The following is a 19,871-nucleotide window of genomic DNA, read 5'->3' on the forward strand; positions in this document are numbered from 1 at the left end:
CCTAAGTGAATCTAAACATATTTACAATGTAATCTTTAAATCCAACATTTCCTTAAAAGAAAACAGGATGTTTTCTGTCATTTGACATATAACATTTTTATTATGCTCTTCATACTAAAATGTTCTTCACTCGTTTATCATATATATTATTTTATTCACTTGTTCACACAATGTGATCTTTAAATCCAACATTCCCTTTAAAGAAAACAGTATTTCTGTTATCTGACATATAACATGTTTATTATGTTCTTCATAATATATGTTCTTCACTCATTCATCAAATATATTATTTTATTCACTTGTTCATTAATTTATATCTTATCTCCCTCAAAAAAAAAACAAGAAAGTGTTCACTTTGAATGCGCACTTGTGCTATGTAAAAAGACCTACTAAAAAGAACTAAGAATTGTCAAAGTTTCACTAGTAGTTTCACTAGTAGTGTCACTTTGACAGTTATATATAAAATTTATATTCTATGCCAGACTCTGTAAAAGGCACTATGAATAAAATGGTGAGCAAAAAGTAGACATGGATTCTGCCTTTCATGAAGACTATTAACTGGTGAGAAAAACTCAATATTAATCAAATATACAATGAAATATTAAATAATTAGAGAAAACAAGAGTAATGAAAGCACATAACAAGGTGACCTAATCTGAAATTAAAATCAGGGAAGGCTCCCTTGAGCACTGAAATTTAAGTTGAAAGATGACAGGTAAGTTGAAAGATAAAGACTAAAGATTGGTAATAAGGGACTTCCGGCCAAGATGAAGGCGTAGGTGGAAACATTGTGCCTCCTCCCACAACTAAGTTTAAAGACAATGAAGTTTTAGTAACAAAAATACAGCCAACACACAGAAAATTGAACTGTACAGAAGTCCAACAACAACGGACCACTCAGCCACACCAGATCACAACCCAGAGACTGGGTCACCCCACCCTGGTGAACACCTAAGGCTCCACCCCTCCTACATAACAGGTGCAAAGAGACCAAACATTATGACTCAAGAACAGCTCAAAGCACCAGAACCTATAATTCTAAGTGACCAAGAAATAGCCAACCTCTCAGATGCACAGTTCAAAATATTGGTGATCAGGATGCTCACAGAACTGGTTGATTTTAGTCACAAATTAGAGGAACAAATGAAGGCTAAACTAATTGAAATGAAGGGAAATGCACAGGAAACCAATAGTGATGGAAAGGAAGCTGGGACTCAAATCAAGGGAGTGGACCAAAAGGAAGAAAAAAATGACCAACCAGAAAAGAATGAAGAAACAAGAATTCAAAAAAATGAGGAGAGGCTTAGGAACTTCCAGCACATCTTTAAACATTCCAGCATCCGAATTATAGGGGTACCAGAAGGGGAAGAGGAACAGCCACAATTGGAAAACTTATTTGAACAAATAATAAAGGAGAACTTCCCCAATCTGGCAAAGGAAATAGAATTCCAGGAAATCCAGGAAGCTCAGAGAGTCCCAAAGACGTTGGACCCAAGGAGGAACATGCCAAGGCACATCATAATTACATTAGCCAAGATAAAAATGAAGGAGAGAATCCTAGAAGCAGCAAGAGATAAGGCAGCAGTCACCTACAAAAGAGTTCCCAACAGACTGTCAACAAATTTCTCAAAAGAGACCTTACAGGCAAGAAGGGGCTGGAAAGAAGGATTCCAAGTCATGAAATCCAAAGACCTACAACCAAGATTGCTCTATGCAGCAAAGCTTTCATTTAGAATGGAAAGGCAGATAAAGTGCTTCTCAGATAAGGTCAAATTCAAGGAGTCCATCATCACCAAGACCTTATTATATGAAATGTTAAAGGGACTTATTTAAGAAAGAGAAGATAAAAATATGAACAGTGAAAGGACAGCAAACTCACAGTTATTAACAACCACATCTAAAACAAAAGCAAACTAAGAGGACAGCTAGATCAGGAGTGGAACCATAAAAATGGAGATCACATGGAGGGTTAGCAACAGGGGAGTAGGAGGAGGAGAGGGGGAGAGAAGGTACAGAGAATAAGCAGTATAGATGGTAGGTAGAAAATAGACAGGGGTAAGGGCAAGAATACTATGGGAAATACAGAATCTAAAGAACTTGTGACACATGGACATGAACGATGGGGGGGAGTGGTGGGGGAGGGGTGTGCAGGGTGGAGGGGAGTGAAGGAAGGGAATGGGATAACTGTAATGGCATAATCAATAAAATATATTTTAAAAAATTTTAAAAAGATACGTAATAAGGACTTTACTAGGAGAAAGGATTATTATATTATAAAACATTCTTGAGAGTTACCTGGTTGGGTATGATTTCATAATTGGCCTCCTCAAAGACTTGCTTTAATGCAGCACTCAGTTCATCATATTCTACTTCTTTAAAGTCAATTCCAGGAAACACATCTTTGACCAGTGCATCAAACCGAGTGCAATCAGCAAATGTAAACTTTGACATTGTATTAAGCCTCAATGCTTGTACCACAATATGACTTTCATTGACTAAAGAAAAAGTTTCATTTAAAAATTGTTAGTTATGAATTTAATGACAATAAAGATAGCATTTAAGTGCCTTGATGTGTACATTGTTAGTAATTAAATAATGCACTACAATTTAGTAACGTTTAAAGACCTATGCTATTACATGAATTAACAAGTTTACTTTATCTTTTGACTGCTGAAAAATAAGTATCCCTAAGTAGAGTCATGAACTTTTTTTCATAAAATTTGAATTGCAGGTATGCTCAGACTTTAATAATAAAAATTATTATTATTTATATTTGCATAGTACTTTATTATTTTGATATGAACTTTATAACAACTGTAAAGTAAGAAATTATTACTATTATTAGTCTAATTTTACATATGAGAACATTAAATCTCTAAGGGTTTTAATGACTTACCTGAAAGAGCACGACAGTATTATTTTATATAGATGAAATTTAAACCAAAACAAATTCCAAATTCAAGTATGTCTCCAAATATACCAGTATTGCTTCCAGACTATAACTAAAAACTAACAAATGGAGCAAAAATCTGTTATCAGCCTTGCTCAAAACAGGCTCGTAAACCCATTTTTACACCAAATGTACATACTTGTATGATTTCCATATTTTTAGTTTTTAAGGATATTAACTGCTGATTGGTAAGTCATATACATAAAGGAAAGAAACTGCTTTTAGTCTGGTATTGTGCTCTGTTTTAATATATGTATGTTCAAGTACATACAATGAGACTTGGCTACACTAGAGTTTATTTTAAGCACTGAACTCACAAATTAGCCACCTTTATTTACCATAGGTATAGTTTCAATATTTCTTAGAAATCACTGGAGAGAAACAACTAGAAAATAGTAATTTAGTTACTTAAGCAAATAACTATATTGCCCTGGCATATGCCAACCTAACAATAGAGCTAAAGTAGCTTCTTTTTAAAGATGTATACTTTGATCACTTACAAGTCCAAGTAAGTAATTTCATGTAATCCTTTTTTCCATGTTGTCTTATTTTCAGTGTTTTAACTTACTTTTTATTTTTTTTCTAATATTTTTATTTTTCAATTACATTTGACATAAGATATTATAGTAGTTTCAGGTATAACCAAGTAAATAGACATTTAAATAACTGATGAAGTGATCGCTGATAAATCTAGTACCCATATGACACCATACACAGTTGTTACAATATTATTAACTATATTCCCTATACTGTACTTTACATGCCCATGACTATTCTGTAACTACTAATTTGCATTCCTTAATCCCTTCACCTTTTCACCCATTCTTCTAAACCCCCTCCCATTTGGAAACCATCAAAATATCCCTGTCTCTGAGCCTGTTTCTAATCTGTTTATTTTGTTTTTTAGGCTCTACCTATAAATGAAATCATATGGCATATGGCTTTCTCTGTCTGACTCATTAATTCAGCACAATACCCTCTAGCTCTACCCATGTTGTGGTAATTTCAGGTAGTCCTTTTTTTCTATGCTGTCCTATTTTCATAGTGTTTTAGCTTAGTTTTTAATAGTAACATGAAAAACCGGAATACTCAGCCTTTCATGAAGGCATAGATCCATGGGAAAAAAGAAATGGTAAAGGAAAATGAAATATATCTGAATCCATACTGATCTAAATAAGTGATTTTTTAAAGATTTTATGTATTTATTTTTAGAGAGGGAAAGGGAGAAAGAATGAGAGGGAGAGAATTATCAATGTGTGGTTGCTTCTTACATACCCACTTCTGGGGACCTGGCCCACACTGAGGTATAAGCCCTGACTGGGAATTGAACTGGAGACTTTTTAGTTTGCAGGCCTACACTCAATCCACTAAGCCACACCAGCCAGGGCTAAATAAATTATTTAATATATACATATATGGGAGAGAAGAGACAAATCTTCAGTACAGAACAGTTTCATATAATACTCCCCCACCAGGAAAGGGAGCAAATCCTTGCCACCTCACTTTGAAGATAAACTAGATTTAGTAACTACTTTCCAACACACAGAATAAGAAAAGGTGGAAATAATAACTTTATAGTGGAAAACCCTGACAAACGCTAAGATAAGTGATGAAGGTAAACGTCACCAGTGATAGCATGTGGCTATTATGTACCCACTGATACGATGTGATGAGAAGGGCACTCCACCTCTGTGGCATTCTTTCCAGGTATTCATAACTCAGACTAATCATGAGAGAAACTACACAGATTGAGGAAAAGTCTACATGATATCTGACTAGTACTCTTGAAGACTGTGTTATAAGTATCTTAAAAACAAAAACGGACTGAGAAACTGTCACTAAGGAGAGGAGACTAAAGAGATATAACAACTAAATAAAATGGGGCAACCTTGATTCAATCCTGAAACAGAAAGGATCATCATAATAAAACATCAGAGACTTCCAGCCAAGATGGGGGCGTGGATAGATACATTTTGCCTCCTTGCACAACCAAAAGAAGGACAACAACAAATTTATAACAGAAAATAACCAGAATTGCCAGGAAAATTGAGCTGTATGGAAGTCCAACAACTAAGGAGTTAAAGAAGAAATATTCATTGAGACCAGTAGGACTGGTGGATATGGGCCGCCAGGGCAGAGAGGACTCATGGCAAGATGGCAGCTGCACAAGGCAGCAGCTGGCAGAGGAGGCTGTCCCTCCTCTGCTTGCAAATCACTTGCATACAGATAAAACGGGAGGAACAACCAGGGAGCAAGACAGACCACACAACCCAGGGTTCTAGCACAGGGAAACAAAGCTTCAAAACTCCTAACAGAAAAACACTGTGAGAGTTGAGGGGGCAGGAGAAACTCCCAGCCTCACTGGAGTTCATTAGAGAGACCCACAGGGTTCTAGAAAATACACAAAGCCGCTGACCCAGGAATCAGCACCAGAAGGGGCCAATTGGCATGAGGGTGTCAGAGGAAGTGACTGAAAGCCAGCCAAGAGCCGAGCAAGGGGCACTGTTCCCTCTCGGACCCCTTCCCTACATACAGCACCACAATACAGTGAAGTGGGTTGCCCCGCCCTTGTGAGTACCTACCACATAAGATGGGAGCTGAGACATAAGAATATGGCCCAAATGAAAGAACAGATCAAAGCTCCAGAAAAAGTACAACTAAGTAATGAAGGGATAGCCAACCTACCAGATGCAGAGTTCGAAATACTGCTAATCAGGATGCTCACAGAAATGGTTGAGTATGGTCACAAAATAGATGAAGAGTGGAGGCTATGCAAAGTGAAATAGAGAAAAATGTACAGGGAACCAACAGTGACGGGAAGGAAACCAGGACTCACACCAATGGCTTGAATCAGAAGGAAGAAATAAGCATTCAACCAGAACAGAATGAAGAAACAGAATTTTTAAAAATGAGCAAGCTTAGGAACCTCCAGGACAACTTTAAATGTTCTAACATCTGACTCATAGAGGAGCCTGAAGGAGAAGAGGAAGAGCAGGAAATGGAAAACTTATTTGAAAACACAATGAAGGAGAACTTTCCTAATCTGACAAAGGAAATAGACTTCCAGGAAGTCCAGGAAGCTCAGAGAGTCCCAAAGAAGTTGGACCCAAGGAAAGACACACTATAATTGCATTACTCAAAATGAAAGGCACATCATAACTATATCACCCAAGATGAAAGAGAAGGAGAAAATCTTAAAAGAAGCAAGAGAAAAAGAGATTTATCTACAAAGGAGTTCCCATAAGGCTATCAGCTGATTTCTCAAAAGAAACCTTACAGGCAAAGAAGGGGCTGGAAAGACATATTCAAAGGCATGAAAGGCAAGGACCTACATCTGAGATTGCTCTATTCAACAAAGCTATCATCTAGAATGGAAGGACAGATACAGTGTTTCCCAGATAAAGTCAAATTCAAGGAGTTCATAATCACCAAGCCCATATTGTATGAAATGTTAAAGGGACTTATCTAAGGAAAAGAAGATCAAAAATGCAAACAGTAAAATGAGCAACAAACTCACAACTATCAACAACTGATCCTAAAACAACAAAAAACAAAAAACAAACTAAGCAAACACCGAGAACAGGAACAGATTCACAGAAATAGAGATCACATAGAGGGTTATCAGTGAGGAGGAGGAGGGAGGAGAATGGGGGAAACAGTACAGGAAATAAGCATGAATGGTAGTTACAGAATAGACAGGGGGAGCTTAAGAATAGTATGGGAAGTAGAGAAGCCAAAAAACTTGTAACTATAGCTGATGGACATGAACTGAGGTGGGGGAATGATGGTGGGAGAGGGGATATAGGGTGGAGGGGAATAAAGGGAAGAAAAAAATGGGACAACTGTAATACCATAATCAATAAAATATTTTTTCAAAAAATTTTTAAAAATCAATATGAAGTCTAATAGTTAAGTTAATAGTAATGTAACAGTGTCAGTTTCTTCATTTTGACAAATGTACACTAATAAATAAGATAAAACAATGCAAATGTTATCTTTGCAACTTTACTGTACCTCTAAAGTGATTATTTGTTAAAAAGTATTTTTCACACTAGCTGGTGTGGCTCAGTGGATTGAGCGCTGGCCTGTGAACCAAAGGGTCGCCAGTTCAATTCCCAGTCAGGGCACAATCCTGGGTTGCAGGCCAAGTCCCCAGTAGGGGGTATGACAGGCAACCACACATTGATGTTTCATTCCCTCTCTTTCTCCTTCCCTTCCCCTCTCTCTAAAAATAAATAAATAAAATCTTTTTAAAAAGAAGGTATTTTTCCCTGGCTGGGTAGCTGAGTTAGTTAAAGCACTGTTCCCATAAGACAAGGTTGTAAGTCCAATACCCAGTCAGGGCACATACGAGAATCAACCAATGAATGCATAAAATAAGTGAGACAACAAATCTTTCTCTTTCTCTCTCTCATCCTCTCTCTCTTCCCCTCCCTTCCTCTCGGTCTTAAAATCAATAAAAATATTTTTAACAATGTATTTTTTATATTCTTAAGTTTTTCTAAAGGGTTCTTTTGTTTGGCATACTATCTCTCTGCAAGAGAAAACTCACGTTTCTAGGGTTTCTGTTGTTGATTTAAAACTAAGAAAATTCCTAGGCTCTACTCCAAAACTACTAAATCAGGAACTTTGATGTTGGAGTCCAGCAATTTCGGTTTTAGCAGCCCTCCAGGTGATCCTAGTGCACTAAAAACGAAGAACAAGCAGACTAGACTAGTCCTCTATATATCACAACTTTTTAGTATTTAATGCATATTTTAAAATCAGGTTAAAACAGTAGGCAAAAAACTAGAAAAGAACTAATAAAGTTAAGAACTTCAGTTAAAAAAATAATGTATCAACATTGCTTTATTAGTTGTGATAAATGTACCATGCTCGTGTAAGATGTTAACAACGGGAAAAACTGGGAATAGGATATTCAAAAACGCTATATAGTATATTTATAATTTTTCTATAAATCTACAACTATTCTATATTAAAGTTTACCTTAACAAATAAGATGATATTTGGAATAAGGAACCATACCTTCGTGTTTAATGCCAGTTTTCTTCAGTTGTCTAAGAAGATTTCCACTTCCTCTCAGAACCGTCTTCAAAGCTCTCAAACCCCAATCATAATGCTGCTGTGGTGTCAAAAGCTCCCTTAAGTAAAAACATAAAAACCAGATCAAAGCATAAAAATGTCAAATAGTTATCAAAAATTCTTTTATCGTTATATCCAAAGAAATACAGAATATAACTACTGACAAATAGAAATGAGCACTGATATTCCAGTACTGAAATTCTAGTTCCATCTCTTAAATGATACAGATGAATTGTCCGTATCATTTCCTCAAATAAACTACAAGCCAACCTCTACTACCAAAAATAAGACATAAGAAAAACTGTAAAGAATTCTCTCCAAAGAACAGTCTCCAAAGAACAGTTAGTTTTAGTGGTCAGCTTGTAAATTAGATCAGTAAGTGTTTAGATGGAGCACATCAAAAAAATTTTTTGCAAAAACAAAGTGAGATCAGATTTATCATATTTATAAAAAACAGGTAGTTCTGGCCCAGATTATTTTATTATTCAAACTAAAATCTTTCCTATAAACACCTTATGTAAAGGCAACACCAATATGAAAATCACTGCATAGGTAAACTGGACAAATGTGGAAAAAGTCACTAATAACCATAATCAATCATTAAAACCACAAAATATAAAAATATTTAAAACAGCCCTGGCTGGTGTGGCTCAGTGGATTGAGCACGGGCCTGCGAACTGGAAGACTGAGGTTCGATTCCCAGTCAGGGCACATACCTGGGTTGCAGGCAAAAAAAAAAAAAAAAAATTTAAATAAGAAAACTTACCTAGATAGATTAAAGATAGCTACCAATTTTCTGCCCAATACTTTAGCATCTTTAAAGCCTTCTGAATACAGAATAACTTCCGCAATAAGCTCATTGTCTGGACGAGACATGGCTACTGGCCTGAAAAGCTGTTTAAGATTATCAGGCAGTTTTTGTCTTCCTCCATAACCTTTTCCAGCAGGGTTCATAGTGATAAAAATTCCAGAATTAGAATTTATTTCTACCTGAAATGTTAATTAAAATACAGAGATCAAATATTTAAAACTTCAAACCAGTAGAAATTTTATTGTGCCATATATCTACACATAAACCTTATACCCCAGTAAAAAAGTAACAACTAATGTGCTTACAATTTCCTTATTCAATATATAATAAACTCCTTAGGAACAACACTGCTTTGTACAGGTTTTTTATAATTAGTTTTTTGAGGCTGAAAGTGTAACAGATGGTAACTACTTTGAATGCCTACTCACACAACATATGTTTAATGAAACCCTTCCTTGTCTTATGCAGTTTGCTAAGTACACAGAGACAACACAACTTTGGACGGAAGTCAGCAATAGTTTATGCCTCTTTAAACTTATAGTCTATTGAGTAAGACAAAGAGGAAATTTTAGTGTGATAAATCCTATGACAGGGAAGAGGAGACTACTGTAAGAGTACCTAGTAGGAGCATTTCAAAAAAGCAAAGAATAGAAGCTAAATTACAAGGTGTAAACTATTAATGGGCAATTAGGCAAAAGAAATATCTAGAGTATGAACACCTGGCTAGAGTGTCAAGGGAAGGAAAGAGAAAGAGCAATGGTTGGAAGAATAGATGAATTAAGGGAAAGTTTCCTTACGTTTTAATTATATTATACAGGGTCCAGCACAAATAGTGCCCCTTTTCCATTATAAAATCTTTTATTCCAAAATCATAAGCATGTAATTCTGTAACATAACAATATCACCCTCAAGCACACCATATGACATTTTAGGTGAAATGTCCCAATTAAAACTATAAATTATTATACCCATATTATTACCCTACTAACCACTCAAGTAGGCATTACTGCTGCCAGATCCTGCATAATAGTATTATGTACAATATATTATTAAGAAAGAAAGGATTTGGTTTTGTTTAAAAGTTAAGGAGGAATGGGTAAAGGAAGGCAGGCTGAAACTGTGGCTGAGGGGGAACCAAGAGAGGGCTCCTGGGAAGCAGATTCTGAAGCCCAGGCGGGAAGGTTAGCCCTGGCTGGGAGAAAGAATCCCTCTTTTTAGTGAAAGGAAAGAAAAAATGAATGTGGAAGAAAATAAATTTTATGACAGAGAAGTAAAAACTTAATAGTTTCTCAAGACCTTATGCATGAGGTAAATAACATGTTAATAATCTACCACTGGTCTTACATTTTGGTCTACCCAGAAAAACTTGTATTGTGAAGATGTTACTATGGACAAGAGGATAATTTTACAGTTCTTTTAACTTTCAGTGTGTTCAACATTACTGCAACAGAACCTACCTCAAAGGACTGGGGGGAGTACTAAATGAGACAAGACAACGCATCAAAGCACTAAGCGCAGCACCATCACAGAGTAATGCTCAATACATGTTAGCACATATTGTAACTTAATTATTCAATAGAATTTGAAGATAAGAGGTAGAATGAGACCAAAAAGCAGGGAGAAACCTCAGAGACAATACACAGGTAAAAAGACGTAATACACTGGTCACAGGTTAGAAACAGGGCTGCTGGGAGAAATAAAGATAGAATATTATATCGCCTGAATACGAGCAATGCAGTCTTATAAAATACTTTAATTCTTTAAATTTCAAACATATTTCTATACCTCCTTGCCAAGCAGTTCACATACAGTTCTATGATTCTTCAAAGCATCTTGAATTGTCTGGATTTGCATAGAAACAGCTGACAGTACAGATTCTTCCAGTCTATTGAATTCATCAAAACAACCCCAGGCCCCGCACTTGACCAAACCAACAAATATTCGTCCCATTGACTTCACATCAATGCCCTTAAAAATAACAATATAAATTATTTTCACTAAACAATAACTGAAATCTATAATAATTTAATACTTTACCTCACTTAGTGATAATGTAATCATCTCACCCACCTATACCTCTTTTGCTCCATTTAAAGTAGAGATTAGCTACTCTTTTCAAACTCAGGGTGGTTTCAAGAAATGAAATAATTCATGTGAAAGTATTTTGAAAAGTACACAGAAATAAACAAATACAATTTTGCTTTAGTTATTCAAGTCAATATACAAATCCTACTCAAAATGTTTTAAAAATAAATTTAAAAAATTTCCTTTTGAATTTACTATTCTCCTTACTAAAAACATTTCTCTAAACACTAACATAAATCTTCATTCTGCATTTAAAATTATTTCTTTGCAATAATTCTCTTTAGAACAGCTTTGGGACTATATGGCAACCTTTCTTCACTTTACTTTTCAAACAAAACAAATTCTATTTTCAAGTAATTTCAAAGCACAGTGATTTTAAAATAGAGTATTTCATACATAAATACATAAAAACTAATCCAAACATATAACTAGCACACTATTACATAGTTGGATAATTCATTGTTCTACCTCATCACAATTAAAAACTAAAACTTGTCTTCCAAGAAGTCCCCCTAAAGCCTTGACTGATTCAGTTTTTCCAGTTCCAGCTGGTCCATAAGGATTTCCTCCAAGTCCCATCTTCATAGCTTGAGTGAGAGTTAGGTAGCACTTGTCTGTCAGTGGAGTATAAACCAACTTGGGAGCATTACCCTACACAAAGGAAATATAAAGTTTGAATATGCATGTTCTATTTGAGATTCTAGTTAAAAAGGTAAAAAGGCAAAAGAAATTAAAGTTTTCAAAATAAAAAATGTCTAAAATATTTTTCATGAAAGAAACTTTCTAAAGCACAAACTGAAATTAAACTTAGTTATTTTTTAATGTGGATTTGAGAAAGTAAAGAAGTGGGGAGGGAGAGACAGAGGGAGAGAGAAAGAGAGAAAAACATCAATTTGTTGTTTTACTTATTCATGTATTCATCAGTTGATTTGTATGTGCTCTACCTAGAATCAAACCCGCAACTATGGCGCATCAGCATGATGCAGGGCTAAACATAGTTATTTTTCAAGCATGCATCTATTCTTTCCCAATTAATACATTATTAGGTTTTCCAAAGAACCGCTTGAGATTCTGACAATGGCACAAAGATATACTTTTAAGGCAAACAAATCCAAAAATATAGTATATAATAATCAAACACAAAAAGACAATTTGTTTTGTATTTTAAATTCATGTAAATTATTTTCTTAAATTGTATGATCTTCACAAATCAAAATTATACTGGAGATCTCAAAGTTGAATTAATTTGAAAAGTTTCTTATGAAATTAATCATTTTAAATTATTATATAATTTTCAAATTTTCTACTAAATTTTAGGGAAAACAGATCCCAATTCCAGCTGCAGTTTATAGAGTTTTTCCTTAATTTAGGTAGACAGATTGGGTGTCAAAATACACTTCCTTTTTGAAAAAGCCATCTGGCAACTCTTCTGACATATGCTTATTAACATAATTACCAGAATTTTCTGATGGTTGTTGATTAAAAAGTGGCAGAAAGGATACAGATTGGTTTTTTTGGAAATAGGTTACATGAGTTCTGTTACTTGTTCAAAGACTGTTTTACCTTACAAAACATGAAAACACTCAGCAAACATATTGCAGCCTATTTACAATTGTACTAATGTTGGCCTTGTATAAGGAGGCACAAACCAAATCGCTTCCACTGAGGTTGCCTATGAGGTTGCCTATATTCAATTTTATTTAAATTAAAGATATATTTCAAATTCTATATAAATGCTACTCTAAGTAAAGGTGCATTTAGAGAATTCAGTACCACATTGCCACTATTGTCCTTTCTGATAAAACATCTTTTTTTAATTATGATGAAACAGAAAGAAGACAGTAACAAAAAAATTCTTGAAAGTTACAACTATAATAAAAATAAGTCTTTCACATAACAACAAATTTCTTTTAAAGTAAATAATTTCTAACAGGAAAATCAAACATTTATGCAACAAGTCATACCTGATACTCATAAGTATACTGAAGTTCAGTATCCACCATTTGAACATAACATGTGTGATCACTTTTCATATAGAATCTGACTTGTTTTTTCCAAGCCCAGTCTTCAGTAGTATAAACTTGGACTTGGTTCAACTGTTTCACCACATCAATATTATGAATAATGTCAAGGATTAGTGCTTTAAGTTTAAGCTCCAGTATCCCAGATTCTACACACAAATAAGTACAATTGGAATATGTGTTAGATTGTGACTTAAACACTTTATTGTATCTGTATACAGGTGATTTCTTAAGTAATTTAAATGGTAATTTCATTGTATATAACGAATGGTATAGTAATATAAATCACTCAAGCCAAACCTTATCAAATCCACCAGTAATAAATACCAGTTCTGTAATGTGAAAACGAAAGCATCGCCATTCAACAGGAGAGAGGTGCTGGTTCCTTACGCAAGGGAGTGAGCACACGCTGGCCTCCTTTCCTTCTGAAGGCAGGTGTGAAAAACATAGACGACATGCACTGAACTACTATTTAGGACTCTGAAAAGTAAAAAGAACTAGAAAAATTGGGGAAGATGACAAAAGTGCCACCAAAAAAGCAAAGAATTTATCTTTTTACTTATTTTTTCGTTTTGTCTGGCATCCCTAGTCTTGGATGCAATGCAGCCGAAGACCCATATCACTACAGACAGGGAGAGCTTCAGGAGAAGGAGTCTCCAGGTACCCACAGTGCTAGCAGTTGAGACCCACAAGTGCCTTAAATTCTGAAGGAAGGGAACACTCCTCTAGAGTCAGAGGAGCTACGATCTGAAGCAAGTGGGACAAAACCCCATTGTTCTTTTTCTGCCCATATTCTCCCATCAATTTGCTGAGGACATGTTTACAGTCACAAAAAGTGTGCAGGAGAGGATACAGTATATGAAACCTCAGCTTTCTCGCCAGAGGACCAGAATGGAAGCAGAGAAGAGATTGGAAAAACGATCCCATAAACTTGCTTATGAGCTCAGGCTCACCCCCAAGCTACGCAGATCTCATTCTCCACAACAAACCAGAGTTTGAGAACTGGCCACTAGACAGTACACATGTGACACAGATCTGAATAACATTGTAGACTTTGAAAACAGAACCCACAGTGGAACCACAAGCCACAGGAGGCTCGCTGGTAATTGGTGACCTGAGCCCAACATGATCAATTGCTAAATGAAAAATATCAACATTATCCAGAGGATTCAAACAGGACCCAGACTCTCATCATACAATGTTCAAAATGTCTAGGATTCAATCCAAAATCATTCAATATGCAAAGAACAAAAAAAATTAAAATAAAAAAAAACATCTCAAGTCACATAAGAATAGTGAAAGGAATGAAGACATTTTCAGATGAAGGAAATCAATGAAAATTCATAGACAGCAAACAATACTACTCTAAAAGAAATGCTAAAGGAAGTTTTTCAAAGAAAAGCAAAAATGATACCAGAAGGAAACTTGGAGCATCAGGATAAAGGAAAGGCAACAGAAATAGTAAGCGTCTAGGTAAATACAACAGACTATTTTTGCTTTGAGTCCTTTCAAATGTTTGAGGGTTAAAAGCAAAAAATGCAATATAACCTCATGGAATTTTCAATGTATAGAGATATAATATATAACACAACTACAAGATAAAAAGGGGAAGATAAAGGAACCCATATGCTAGTAAGGTTTCTACATTTCATTTAAGTACAATATAAAAGTTAAGTGTGTATATTTTAATTCCTAAAGTAACATCAAAAATTGTTAGCTGGCCAAAAAAATAAGTGAATGAATGAATTAACATAGAATCCAAAACAATGTTCAAATAACCGAAAAGTAGGCAGAAAACAGAACACTGTTTCTTACCAGTGTCGCCCAAATCCTCAGCACTTGTATCAATGTCAGTGTAGTACTCTAACTTTTTCACCAATTGTGTTTCGATCTGATGAAGACTATGATCTTGTATAGCATTTTCTACATCTTCAGTAAATTTAATCTGCTCTGCCAAGCACAGTATCTATTGAATTAAGAGAAAAAATATTTTTAAAGCTGAGTTTACTTACAAATATTTCATAAACACAAGAAATGACACCTTTTCCCCAAATATTCAATTGTATATTGCATCTTTGTACCTGAATGTCTTTTTGGCACCTCAAATATGAACAGAGAAATACAGTCACAGAAGAAGCATTGTGTGATGCAGCCCAACCTAACTTCTCAGAACTCATCTCATATTACTCTCCTACAGGCCTATTTGGTGGGTCTAGAATCCACCAAGCTTACTGTAACATAAGGCACTTTGTACTTTCTTCCCAACTCTCCTCATAAATGGCTTCTTTTCAAACAGTAGGATGAAAAGATACGAGAGTATGATACATTCTGTTTAATAAGAAAGCAATCTGGTCTTCTGGCCAAGATGGAGACATAGGTGGAAACACTGTACCCCCTCCCACAACTAAATTTAAAGACAGCAAAGTTTTAGAAACAAAAATGCAGCCAAAACAGTGAAAATTGAACTGTACGGAAGTCTGACAACAACGAACCATTCAGCCAGACTGGTAAGAGGGGTGCAGTCAGTGGCAAAGTGGGGTCAGGTAGGAAAGATCCTTCAGTCCGACCAACCCAGGGTTGGTGGATCCCAGGTGTGGGAGGCAATGGGCGGACCCAGTGAGGGCACAGGGTGGGTGGCTGACTGCGCCCACACATTCGCGTGCAGATAAGCAAAGGAGCGAACAGTGAGACAGACGGCTCAGGCTAGGGCCCAGCAACAGGAATTAGTGCCTGAAAGCACCAACTGGAAAGACTTTCTAGGGATCGAGAGGCCAGGAGAGGCTCCCAGGCTCACAGAGAATTCGTTGGAGAGACCCACAGGGTCCTGTAGAGTACATGGGCCCACACACCGGGGAACCAGCACCAGAGGGGCCCAATTTGCCTGTGGGAAGCCACAGAGGGGACAGAAATCTGAGAGAGAGTGGAGTGGAGCAAAGTGCCATTTTTTTCCCTCTCTGACTCCACCCCCACATACAGCATCACAACCCAGTGACCTGGGTCACCCAGCCCTGGTGAACACCCAAGGCTCCACCCCTCATACATAACAGGTGCAAACAGACCAAATATTATGACTCAAGAACAGCTCAAAGCCCCAGAGCCTACAATTCTAAGTGACCAAGAAATAGCCAACATTTCAGACGCACAGTTCAAAATACCAGTGGATCAGGATGCTCACGGAATTGGTTTTAGCCACAAATTAGAGGAACAAATGAAGGCTAAACTAATTGAAATGAAGGGAAATGCACAGGAAACCAATAGTGATGGAAAGAAAACTGGGACTCAAATCAAGGGAGTGGACCAGAAGGAAGAGAAAAATGACCAAACAGAAAAGAAGAAACAAGAATTCAAAAAAATGAGGAGAGCCTTAGGAACCTCCAGGACATCTTTAAACATTCCAACATCCAAATTATAGGGGTACCAGAAGGGGAAGAGGAACAGCCACAAGTGGAAAACTTATTTGAACAAATAATAAAGGAGAACTTCCCCAATCTGGCAAAGGAAATGGACTTCCAGGAAATCCAGGAAGCCCAGAGAGTCCCAAAGAAGTTGGACCCAAGAAGGAACACACCAAGGCACATCATAATTACATTACCCAAGATCAAAATGAAGAAAAGAATTTAGAAGCACCAAGAGATAAAGGGACAGTCACCTACAAAGGAGTGCCTATCAGACTGTCAGCGGATTTCTCAAAAGAGACCTTACAGGCAAGAGGGGACTGGAAAGAAGTATTCCAAGTCATGAAATCCAAAGACCNCTGTAATGGCATAATCAATAACATATATATATATATATATATATATATATATATTAGCTGTATAGTTTTTTTTATTTTATTTATTTATCTTTAGAGGGGAAGGGAAGGAGAGAAATATCAGTGTATGGTTGTCTCTCGTGAGTCCCCCGCTGGGAACTGGCCTGCAACCCAGGCATGTGCCCTGACTGGGAATCGAACTGCAATTGTGTGGTTTGCAGGCCTGACCTCAATCCACTGAGCTACACCAGCCAGGGCAATAAAATATATATTTTTTTAAATCAATAAAATAGAGATGAGTCAGATTACCAAAAATAAAAAATAAAAAAAAACCCTGTTTCAATAGCTACTAAATGTTTCAATCTGAATCATAGAACATCTTAATACCTACCTTTCACAATCCCTAGGAATTAAAGTTCCTGATGTCCTAAACCTATAGTGCTAGTCTCAGCCATCAATAAAACAAATCCTGAACAAGGCAGAATACTTAACATAACTCTTAGTATGACATTTATGTTAAGCCCTGGAACAAATTTTGTAAGATTCATATCTAGTATCCAGTGTTTCAGGAATGAGTTCCTATTAACAGAGATACAGCAATACTTACCACATAACCTAGCTCTCAGCTTTGCTGCCAACATGTTAGTTCAGTGGTATGACCATACTTTCCATCTACACTAACACCCTGCTAAATTCCTGTCTGTACCACCCTCTTAGATAATCCCATATGAGGGGTGGGAAACAGGATTATATACATTCAGTGCCTTTCCAACAGTGATAAACTACTACCTGGACAGAAGACGCTGCTGCCTGACTAATTCTCCCTCCCATTCCATTTTCCACAGCTTGAATTGCTTAGATCTCAGCATGCCTTCTGCTTGAAAGCATCTGAATTACACCAAACTAATGGAGACAGAAGAGAACTTCACTACAATGCAGTTCTTCTTCCCTCACATTTTACATTTGAGGGGACTGAGACTCAGAATTAAGCAATTTGTCAATGTTAACTCTTAGATACAGGAAACAGAGATGCCAGCTGTCTGAGCCCCATGACCTCCAGGCCAGGAGTCATGGCATGATACCATGCCTAGCTACATTCCAGACATAAGCTCCTTACCTGTGAAGGGAACAAGGATGGGTCAATTGCACCTTGAAAACTTTGTCCAGTAGTAACACATTCTGCCAACAATTGTTTCAAAGTTTGTTTCATTTCCAAGGCCAAATCATTTAACCAAGTCTGAATATAAAATTAGAAAATGTAATAAAACATATATATAATCTATTGACTAACCCTATTCTTTTATTTCAGGAGGGTGGATTATATAACTTCTTATTAACTCTTACAAATATAATATGAACATTTAAAAAGTAACCCAGTCATTACATCATTATGACTAATTAAACTAGAGAGCTGGACCAAAAAATCAGAGTCAAAATGACTAGCTGACTCATATTATCCTGACGCTCTCATATTCAAAAACTTGCAGCCATAGGAGGAGACTGCTCAGTCAAGATGAACTATCTTGCTTGGGAGTTAAGCTGCCTCTTAAATAAAACTAAGTTTGTTTCAAGGTCAAACAACACATGTTTTCACTCGTGTGAAAATAAGTTAAAGTTAAAATAGATAAAATAAGTTAAAGTTAAAATGATTGATAAAAATTACAGTAAATATTTATGAATCACTACTTTAAAAGACTATCATTTGCAATAAAATCTAAGGGCAAGAACTACAATCTTAAATAGCTTTTCATCATCCCTTACTTTAACACTAAGTTTTAGCTTTTCTTTTTAATTTTAGAGCACTTTCCAGTATTACAAGGAGCATGACCCTTTACTCAGCTCATAGCCACTGAAGCAAAAGAATGAGTGTGAATCTGTGCAAAACAACAGAGGAACCTACTCTGCTAATCATCACAAGAGCATCCAGACTTCTACTTTTCTTTGCTGGAAAAATTGCTCTAGCCCAGCTGTTAATTAAAACTTAAGCTCTTCCTCTCTCAGTTCATGTGGTCCCAAAAAACTAAAGAAAGGAAAACAATAGCAAAAAGAAACAAAACTCTCCACCAAAAGTGCCAGTTTCTTAACAGAACTGTACTTTCAATTGCCTGATAAAATGTTCAGGCCTAATCAGAAAGAGACCTCTGGCGAAGCTGCATAAATACATCCATGGTAAGACATGGCCCTTGACTTCAGTTGGAGGATGATTTTGGAGCCTGAAAATTATCATTTAATGTGATACAACCTATTGCTATTTGGTTTTATCCAAATACCTGCAATAGGCCTTTGATGGTTCAATTCCAGTCCTACATAACCAATTAATGGTTATGCAGTAAATGCATAATTAATAGCTATGCAGTAAATGCACTGGGATCAAGCTTACTAGTTTACCTAAAAAATAAATCTCACACATCTCATATTTTAAAAAGAGGACTAAGATTTATGGAGTACTTATGTTCCAAACACTACATAAAGACACTTAAAGACAATTATCTCATTTAATTTTTTTCTTTTTTTATTTATTGTTAATAGAAAGCCTGTGAAACAGAAGTAAGATCCCCACTTTACAGATAAGGAAACAGATCCTATGGCACACAGCCAATAAGTTTTGGAGCTAAGATTAATATCAAAGTCTTTTTGACTCTAAAGCAAAGGCTCTTTTCATGGTTACAGACATACTGCCTATCTTCTTCCAAAGGCTAAAAATCCATGTTCTCGTTAATATCAAATCATTCTGAACCACACACACAAAATCATTTTTTAAAGACATGAATTTCCTAAAAGGCCTAAATTATCAACTTTACCCTGCAAATTAACTAAGTAACTTTTGATACAAAATTCATAAATTCTTTTATTTTCACACTTGCGAGAGAATTATTTACCTCTACATTATCTGATAGAAGAACTTTATTTTTAAAAGGTACAATTTCTCCCTCTAAAGATTTCATTGCTGTTATATGTTTTGAATCCTCATCAAAACACACACTGTTAATACCTATAATATAAAAGCAACAATGTAAATACAAATGATTAAAGATAATTACTAAACATCATATATAATTACCACGTGGTATATACCTCACAATATGTATTACAATGCAATAGAATTCTGTTAATTATATTATATAATGCAATAGAACAGCTTTTTATAATCAAAAATGGGAAACCCACTCC

The 19,871-nt window shown here is 35.9% G+C and overlaps 1 protein-coding gene across 2 annotated transcripts in view; it reads right to left on the reverse strand.

The window, feature by feature from the left end:
• DYNC2H1 (dynein cytoplasmic 2 heavy chain 1) overlaps window positions 1-19,871 on the reverse strand; it is a 346,577-nt gene that overhangs the window by 264,187 nt on the left and 62,519 nt on the right. For both annotated transcript variants that reach the window (XM_037065338.1, XM_037065337.1), the window contains exons 29-37: window positions 19,580-19,692; window positions 17,818-17,937; window positions 14,765-14,915; window positions 12,893-13,098; window positions 11,397-11,579; window positions 10,629-10,811; window positions 8,799-9,022; window positions 7,976-8,091; window positions 2,296-2,495 (exon numbers count right to left, since the gene is read on the reverse strand). In XM_037065338.1, the coding sequence (XP_036921233.1) occupies window positions 2,296-2,495; window positions 7,976-8,091; window positions 8,799-9,022; window positions 10,629-10,811; window positions 11,397-11,579; window positions 12,893-13,098; window positions 14,765-14,915; window positions 17,818-17,937; window positions 19,580-19,692 (1,496 nt within the window). The remainder of the gene's footprint in view (window positions 1-2,295; window positions 2,496-7,975; window positions 8,092-8,798; window positions 9,023-10,628; window positions 10,812-11,396; window positions 11,580-12,892; window positions 13,099-14,764; window positions 14,916-17,817; window positions 17,938-19,579; window positions 19,693-19,871) is intronic.

This window comes from Sturnira hondurensis, unplaced genomic scaffold, assembly GCF_014824575.4.
Source record: "Sturnira hondurensis isolate 20B ecotype Veracruz unplaced genomic scaffold, ASM1482457v3 Scaffold0015659, whole genome shotgun sequence".
Classification (NCBI taxonomy): Eukaryota; Metazoa; Chordata; class Mammalia; order Chiroptera; family Phyllostomidae; genus Sturnira; species Sturnira hondurensis.